Here is a 9787-nt window from a genome sequence, read left to right as displayed (position 1 = left end):
ATCGGACGTGTTGTTGATATCATGTGATGTTAAATGTTCTGTCGAGTGGCGTACGCGTACGCTCTCAAATTCGCTACGTCACGTGTGCCCCTTCGTGATCGGGCGATAAAAATCGCTATACGTGTGCCCCTTCGTGATCGGGCGATTAAATTCGCTGGCAACTTTAATCGCCGCGATCGGGCGATAAAAATTGCTCGTGTGCCCCTAGCATAAGAATGTGCGTTAGTTCAACATGTCTTGATAATAAAACGAAAATTACATGATTAGTTATATTGATCTTTAAAGATCACATCTTGTTGCTCATTAAGAGAATAGTTCTACTAAAAAGATAATTGTCGTAGTCAGAATGAAGGTTGCACATTTACTCAAAAGTGCCTCAAATACCATCTCCTGCGATCTACATTTAAAAAATTTCTGGGGGGGGAGCCCCAGACAACCCCCCCCCCGCCTCTAGGAGTATACATCCATTTCACCCTAGCTACGCCCCTGTAATGGGACGCCGATATGGCGAGAGTAACTAATTAACTCACTGTCGTGATAGTGAACCTTATAGTGACACTTTGTGGCAGTTTCCGGAGCTACTCAATAAAAACATCTGCTTTAAAATGGTTTATACCTACATATGTACGTATAACTGTGACAGAGGCACGCATACAGCAACGTCCACCAGCTTTCCAATATTGCCATGGTTCGAAAGTGCGTTTCCCTAAACCTTTCAGACCTTTCCATCGCAGCACAATGTTAAACTCGTTTAGCTTATCGCATTTGCCCTGTAGGTGCACTTATGATTAATAGGTTTACACTCAAACTTATTATATGCAATTGCGCGCACATAATCTGGTGTGCTACTGCTGCCTAGCAATATAACCCATGCATTTATTATACGAATACAGTCATTTTGATATTCATGTTGTATGCAATCATACTCGGGTCATATCTGTGCCAGCAATCAGCTTAATTTCCAGCTTTAATATTTTGACTCTTAATATTTTCACCTTTACTAAATTGCGAGGTTGTAATATTGTTCTTTACGTTGCAGGAGTTTCACTATGCATTCGAAACTTGTGGGCGACATCGTGGCTCTGCTGCTGCTCGCTGTAGCGACGCTAGCGAACAATAGGCTGCCAGGAATTCAATACCTGCAAGAGACACCCACCGATATCACGCTGACGTGGACGCAGTCAGATAGACAAGTTGCGAGCCTCGAGCTCGAGTACAGAAGCGTGCAGCCCGGTGCGGAAACGGAATTAGTGAAGACACCGCTCGAACCGAGTCAATCTGCGTACGTGATCGCCGGGCTCAGTCCGGATACGTGGTACCTGGTGTGCCTGGGCGCCATCGCCAGCAACATGGAGGACACGCGGCGCATGTGCGAAGTGAAGAAGACGATGCTCGTCAACGGCTCACTCAGCGACACGCACCTATTCGACTGGGAGACGCACGTCTACCACGACCGCGTGCGCGTCGCCTTTTACCCGAAAGCGGACGTGCCCTACGACGCGATGAAGTTCACCGCCGACCTGTACGTGAAGACGCAGAACCCGAAAGTGCTCGAGCGGCCGACCGTCAACTGGCTCAGCGATCGCGACATCGAGTTCAGCGGCGCCGGCGTGCAGCCGAACACCGAGTACCGGCTGTGCGTCGGCGTCGAGGCGGCCATGAGCGAGGTCGCGGACGTTCACACGACCGACGAACGCTGCGTGCCTCTGTGGACAGCGAAGACGCCACCGCCGACGTCCCCGCCTCAGCCAAACAGTGCGCAAGTGTTCGTAGCGAATATGGTAATCTTCGGCTCCGTGCTACTGCTTTTACGCGTCGCGTATTAGCCACGTACGAAAGCTCCTCGTCGGAATTGCGCGATCGAAATTCCGTCGAGATTAGGAATTAGTAAAATTAATATTCAGGTAATAATTGTGCGAGCGAGTTAAAAAATATTCATTAGTATCAATCTTGGAAAGAGATTATTCGAACACCAGCAGTCCTATAGTTGCATACATATGGTAGGTACAACCCGCTGCAGTAAATTTGAGATTTTTTTGGTTTCTTGGGGTATTTTATGGCAATACGATTGCAATACAAACATGATTACTGACGTAACATGTTAAATTTCACCCATGGGAAGCAGTAGCCAGTTGTTACTTTATTAGTTTATACAATCAATAGTTTAATAATATCAGGAGTAGATAATAGGGAATTCCCTATTATCTACTCCTGATAATATATAACCTACTGATATGATAGGTTGCGTCAGCGTGCATTTTATATGCACCCAGCCTGGCGCGTGTCTCTAATATCAATCAATACATTCCTGAACAACGGACAGATATCATTGCAATGCACTGAGGGTTAGCTTTTGCCTGGTCATCATTACCTGTGAATGTTGGCCTGTATGTAGTACAGTTTCTTTTTGTATAAATAGCTAAATTAAGGCATATCATTTGTCACAGTATATACATCGATTGGGATATGTAAAAACCTAAGGGTACGTACCTCTTTTACCAGTATGCTGGGATTGTTTATTTATGTAAAGTTGGCTTTATGCAACTTTATTGTTATAGTTCAACATAATGTCACATATAATGTCATATATATAATGTCAATATATAATGCCATATATGTCATTATACTCACACATATGCCTCATATGGCACATGTATAGATCTCCATGTGATGGTAAATACCAAGTAAATGATAATAGAAAACATCGTAATCGTGGATAGTTTATAGTGTGTAACCGCTATTGCTGTAGCCTATAACTAAACCACCCGACTGGAATACAGTTCTTTCCTCGTGGTAATCATGGTTTTTAACAACCTTATTTCAACGTTCCATAGGTCTCTTCGTTATTACGCCATCTCGTTATTATTAATATTAGTATAGAAACTGTACTACAACTTTGTGACAAAATCGTAATCAAACACGTGCTGACATCTAGTGGGTAACGTCGCTGTGTAGTTACATTTTATAATAGCCAAGTAGTATCATGAACGTATTATGGACTTATTATTATTAGTATCAAGAGCGTATAAAGAAGAATTTACCTTCTTTATACGCTCTTGTTAGTATACATAGACATGATAGTATAGTATTATCAAGAGTACATAATAGAGTACATAATCTATTATGTACTCTTGGTATTATATATCATAGGTGTATAGTAGACAGAGATTCATGGTAGTATCACTCCTGGTAGTATCACTGTGTAGAATGGAAGTATTTTGTGCGATTGATAATGGAGAAAATATTTCATCTATTCTATAGTGTTAAAACGAATGTCAATGAATCACTTGTCAAGAACTGCCATTTCATATTTATTTAGGGTAGGCCGGCGAACTACATCATAACAATGGAAATTAAGCCACAGAACAATAGGTCAATGTTCCAAGTTTATATATATATATATATAATATTATATGGTATATTTATATATACTATCACATGTGCTATGTCCCTGGCGCGGCAGCACACTTAACCTTTTCGTTGCGGGTACAGGCCAATTTTCGTGGTCAGGCAATTTTTGTGGCGTTGCGCGTCACAGCACATCGCCACACAAGTTGCCATACGAGCAATTTCGTGGTGAGAATCAAACCGGTTTTGACTTTTCGGCAACTCGTTCCACTAATTTCCGTGGCGGGTGGTGTTGGACGACCGCACACTTGGCCATTTTTGTGGCGACACGAGTTGCGAGATCAAACCGGTTTTGATTTCTTCACCAGAAAAATTGCTCGTTTGGCAATTTGTGTTTGTGATCGATGGGCCTGTGACGCGGAACGGCCCAAAAAATTGGGCCGAACACGGAAAACAACCTCCAAAAAACTAAATAATGCCTGTACGGCAACAAAAATGGTGAGGGTTGCTGCTAGTTTAGATCGAAAGGAATATAATAGCGCTATGTTGATACTGTGGGTAGTTTGTACTTTTTTGTGTCTTAATGGTCTTGTCTTTAGGAAAAAATCATGGTTATCATGATTGGAGCCTAGGATTGATGTATTGGAATTATTGAATTTTTATAAGCAGGACGGTTTGCATTGTGCGGATTAGAGATATTTGTTATTCCTTATGCGTTTGTATAGACATAGTTCATTAGGGTAGGTGTGCGTCGCTAAAAAAAAATGTTTTAACACAAAATTCATACCATCATTTACCATAGATGTTATGTTGAGTTTTAATGTGTGCGGCTTTTTGTCTGTTTCTTTGTTGGCGTATATTCCAGAGGGTAAAACGGGGGTGCTTAGAGCATTGCATTCAGATTATGATTAAACTTGTTTATTTAGGTTAGATCAGACATTTCGTGTTTCAGTATGGTACGTATGGTATGATTGTTAACGGAAGGTTCATATTATATTCGACTGCGTTTCAACGGGTAACTAATTTTACACATATATTAGTTTCAATATAGCTGATCAATGCGAGTATTCCCATGCTGCAATAAATATCTGGATGATGACGTTTATTAATTGGTAGGATATTATGTAGGCTAATTTTACCACTATAGATAAAATTTTAGTTACAGCAACGGAGTTTTACTAGATTGTACTAGTCTCTATTCGGGGCATGTTATATAACGCTCCTGGCATGCAGTTTCGTCAGCACACAAGTCTAATGAATGGATGGTGAAGGATCGCTGTTGCATCGCGGGGACTCGCGCATGCTCTCACGAAGGAGGATTATTAATGAGAAGGCTAAATCTAGCTCAAAGTCAATATGTTAAACAATTTTGTGTTAAGATATTTTATTCATTTGTAATGCATTGAAGTAAACTTGGGTTAACGACCAAATATCGCACCTTAACAATAAACTTCGTTAGAGGGCGCGAGGAGCTTGAAAAAAGATAATAATAGATATAAATTAGGAAGCTAATACTATAAAAATTCGTCACGATAAACACAGTGCTTTTTAGAAAAATTGTTCTAACTCGATGAGACAGAAAATTGATGAGATGCAATGGGTGGTTCTACAAGGGTTCAGGATGAGGTTAATGTAACGTTCATGTTCGTTATATAGGGCATTAGGCATAGCTCTAGGTCCACTCATATGATGTTTAGATTCGTCACTTGGTAGAAGAGGGTGGCTTGTCTTTTTTTGGGTAACCCCACTCCCTGTTGTATCGATAACCGCACTGCTTGACGTAGTCAATTATTGACACGGGTTCGACGTTTTATTATTACTTATGACCTTTTCTGTATGTTGTAATGTCTCAGTTCGAACTTTTCACGGGAAAGGCAATAGACGGTTAAATGAGTGGGTGAAACGCCTTAATCATTCGATGCTGTCAATAGTGGGATGAAGTTCTAGTTAATTTGAACCTTTTGTTGTCCGTTTGCTGTTGTTCGCGGCGTTGTTGCGCGACTGTATCTATTTTGTAATACTGTTTAGTGACAGTCGAGTATCATTAATTTTATCCTACTTTTGGAACGTATCTTATGCGAGATGTAATACGGTAACTGATAGATGTGCGTATATAGCTAAATAGATTTGAGTTACGAAAGGAATGAGCGGATAATAACAAAAACACAATTATAGTGCATTAATGTCATGAAAACCGTATCTGTTACATATATATACTATTGCATGCACATTGACAAGAATTATGATGAACGTGTAGTGAGAAATATTCACCGAATTTATATACTTATTATTATATATATGATCGGGTCTATCAATATTGATAGACTCCTGATATTATATATATATAAGCATCTAAATAGTAGCTCGTAGTTAGTTCTTAGTGTTGGTGCAGTGTTAGTGTCGGTATACATGTCTGCTTTAAATGTTAACCACACAATAACTGTTTTTCATAGAATATTTAATAAAATATGTTCTCATAATTTATATAAAATCAATTAATTGCTTTTTAATTTACGCTAACCTACTGAATCATTAGAAACACCGAACCTGGACCAAACTGGACAACAAATAAACTGGACATCTGGACATCCCGTGCTGGATCTTCCTTCATACAAGTACACCTCTCAATTACGCCGTATAACGTGGTAACAAGAGGGAAAACAGGGACAGAAAATAAAAAAACTGATAAAAGCATGCTAAATAAATGTGACCAATCTCAAATAATAAATAATATAACAAAATGATCACTTCAGCGTCGCGTATCCCCGCGGTCGCGTGCGCATATCCCGCGGAACTGCGCGTCTCATCCGCGCGCAGCGCTTATGGATCAACAGCAAAGCTGTGCCACGCAATCTTGTATCATGTCTCTCTGGATGTGGGTTAACTCTTGAAACAATGTGTATACAGTATATAAAGTATTGTGTTTGAGGTTATAGCTACAATGTATGACATAATCTGGATTGAAATGTTTTAAATCAATTCCATGTAGAAATTTATTACATTTGAAACAATGATAACAAATTCTAAGTGAGATCATGACGTAACATTATTCAGCACACATTCAAACGATGTTTTTACGTTGATCAGCGGCAGCAACCAGATGTACTAGCATTATGCCTACAGTTCTGGCTTCCCCGACGGGTTCTGAATAAAACAAAATTTTTTTTAAGACGGGTCGCACCTTTTTATGGTTATAAACTGTAAGGCAATGTACGAATTTTATCATTTTAACTTGAGAGATAAATTAACTGACATCTGTTGCGGGGCAAGATCGTACGGGGTTTCGAGGCAATTTGAGACGCTAGGGCTGGATGCCGCTTTAAATAGATGGAGGGATGGGTTTCCATCTGCGATCATACATGCCACTTAATTACTAAATAACAATTTGTTTTATATGTAATTATGAATTAAAAGAAATAAAGACAGTCGCTATTTGTTTTCATTGAAGAATATCCACATTGATCAATATATTCAATTAGGACGTAAGAAGCACCATGTGCCCGAAAATTATTAAAATTAAAATTTCAAAGAGGACACGGTACATACGACAGTGTAACGTTGCAGATTACTATCAGAATTGTAGCCCCGATGGGAGGGTACGTGGCTGAGTCGCACCCAAGCTTTTTAAGACAAATACAACATGCTCAATAAATGTAAATAACCAACAAGTGCCGCGGAGCGACAGCGCTCATCTAACGTCTACTGCGGTGACTCTGTGGTGGAGTGGTGGGATTCTAGTAAACCCTGTTAGTCCCAAATGTGTTCACATACACGCCGACACGTTGGAATGCACAAGGGATGGTATCAGAACCTTCCAAAGGAATGTTCGTTGGATCGTTATGAAAGTTGCCACGAGATGGCGCGTACGTTTAAGTGTCTTCAGATTAAAGATGGAAGCTCCATCAAACGTAGTACAACAAGCTATTTTGCAACAGCAGATAGGTAGCACTCATCCATTTACCTACGCAAGCTACAGGCTGCAATAGACAGCTGCCACTGTAACCAATTAACGCAGGCAAAACTACACACTACGCAATAACACATGCACTGGCAGTAGCCAACTGGCAGTGCGCATACGCTTACATGTAACATACTGACAGTACAGAATGCATAGAAATTATTACCGATTTAAGCAGCATAAACCTTCTTTAACCAAATTTAGCTTTTTTGAATTTCACTGTGACATTGTAAGCCTCATACATCCAGGCATGTATAGATTCTACTAGCAAACCGGCAGTCAAATTTCTTTCTAACAGACAGGCAACAAAATCCAATGTTATAACCCTCCATCTTGAGGGTCAAAAGTTATCTGACACTTACTCTCGCATGTCAGCAGAAAGTAGATTTCATGGTCCTTTCATAATGCCATAAAAATGCTAGGTCACCGCTGAAAACAAAAAAGTTTTTCAATCGCTCCGTCAGACATGTCCTCAGAAATGTCTAAAATCTGCCCTGTGCCATTGACGCTTTGACGCTGGACTCCAATGTTCGGCATAGCGAGGCTCTCCTACCATGATGCTATACACCGACTATCAGCGAGCCTAGTCCGAGCCGTTTAGTATTTTGTGGGCCGCAATTTCTGCAATTCCATCAGCGCTATAGCCTTAAGTTAAGGACCGTGAATGTTCCCCGCTTCTTTTTACACCTCTTACCTTGACTTTGAACGCCCCAGCTTCGATCATACCCAACCTCGATTCTTCGATTACCCCCCACGTCCCCGAAGTATCGGACCGTACGTCAGGGCGTTAAGATTGTGCCCAATCTGTTGGACGAGCGACGCTCGGCACGGGACGGACGGAGCGAGTCATGCGATTCTACAAGCTGATTCTGAATAGGTCAGATGAGCCTAAAATAAGGTTTATAAACGAAAAAAATCCTTTCAACCACTTTTACCTACAGTCCAATTTCTTTGCGTGATAGCTAAATTCTATTTCTTTCGCCTTATGTGGAGGTCAGGAAATCTTTTCCTCATCACGTCTAACAATGTGACCGAGCCGTGTAGCCCCTTCACCAAAGTTTAGCTAGACTATCAGCTATGGCATTCCCGGGTTATACTTTCTTGCCTGTATGATCACTATACGCAAAATGGCTGCCTACATAATGCAAAGAAAGAGAGTTGTCTAAGCATGTAAATTAAACTACATTGACTGTTGTTCACACTAACAGCTTTTCACTTAAGTAATAAAACGGGTGATTATATCGAAACTAACATGCCTATGAATGACCAAAAATTCTCTGCAGCACACTTTTAAAGACAGTTACATCGACAACAAATTACGAAACTGCCCCCCGCGTCATTATGATGACAACCGTGACACGGTTTCTTCTCTACATTAACGGCCTGTATCTGTAGCTTCCTGGCCAGTGGGCTTGCTATCTATAATATATACCGTGTTTGGATCGCGCCAGGACCACACAAAGTCTGGGCACAAAAACTCAACGGCGGTCGTCAAATGGAGTCATTGCGTTATCACAGAGGAGGAAGAGCAGGAAAGACAGAGCAAGCGAGTGTTGACACGGGGCAGAAAAACGAGGACGAGGTGCGAGACAGACAGACAAATAAGACACATACAGACAGACCAGACACAGAGAGCCGAAGCCGAGACACGCGCACACGACCATGACGCCACGCACGCACCCACGCACACACACAACTCACGCACGCACGCACCAGCACGCACGCACGGCACGCACGCACGCCACGCACGGACACACCGCACAACACAGCACACCACACACACACAACACACACACACGCGGAAGAGAGAGAGAGGGAGAGAGCAGGGCGGGAGAGCGACGAGAGAGAGGAGAGAGACGAAGAGAGAGACGAGAGCAGACGGTACGTAGAGAGAGAGAGAGACGCACGAGGAAGAAGGGGTATGGTGGAGTAGAGCAGTATAATTAGAATCGTAGAGTATGAGAGAATGTCGCAATTGACTGATTGAACGGAGAGAGGACTCACCGCAAGAGAAAGAGAGCGTGGAGAAGAGCGATACCAACGGATTAGATAGACGAGAGACAAGAGAGAGAGAGAGCGGAACAGAAAGAGAGGCCACAGAGACGGGAGAGACGGAGGTGCGGAGAGAGAGAGACGAGAGAGGAGAGCGACGAGAGAAAGAGAAGATAGAAAGAGAGAGGGAGACGAGATGGAGGAGAGAGCAGAGCAGAGCAAGAGAGGAAGATTCACAACTACACACGAGAGAGTGACGCGGACACGGCTCACGCACGCATAATAAAGACGAGGATACTGATGGAGCAGCGGATAAGGAGACAGCGACAGAGAGACAGAAGATGATGAAGCTTAGGAGGGAAGATCGACAAGAACGAGCGAGGAGAGGAGACCGGCGCTATAACTCAATACAATTTAACTGCGTAACAACACAGTCAAATCGAGGGAAAAGACAAAGAGAGGAAGAACAGATCCGCGAGGAGAACTAAG

The 9787-nt window shown here is 42.0% G+C and overlaps 1 protein-coding gene across 1 annotated transcript in view; it reads left to right on the top strand.

Annotated features, from left to right (window-relative positions):
* Positions 1-3075, top strand: part of LOC106807879 — a 25294-nt gene extending 22219 nt beyond the window's left edge. The window contains exon 2 of the mRNA XM_014810371.1: positions 1040-3075. Coding sequence (XP_014665857.1) covers positions 1040-1826 — 787 coding nt within the window. The 3' untranslated portion in view covers positions 1827-3075. The remainder of the gene's footprint in view (positions 1-1039) is intronic.
* Positions 3076-9787: the final 6712 nt, after the last annotated feature.

This window comes from Priapulus caudatus, unplaced genomic scaffold, assembly GCF_000485595.1.
Source record: "Priapulus caudatus unplaced genomic scaffold, Priapulus_caudatus-5.0.1 Scaffold239, whole genome shotgun sequence".
NCBI lineage: Eukaryota > Metazoa > Priapulida > Priapulimorpha > Priapulimorphida > Priapulidae > Priapulus > Priapulus caudatus.
The sequence above is the reverse complement of the archived record's forward strand: the minus strand, read 5'-3'. Positions and strand labels throughout refer to the sequence as shown.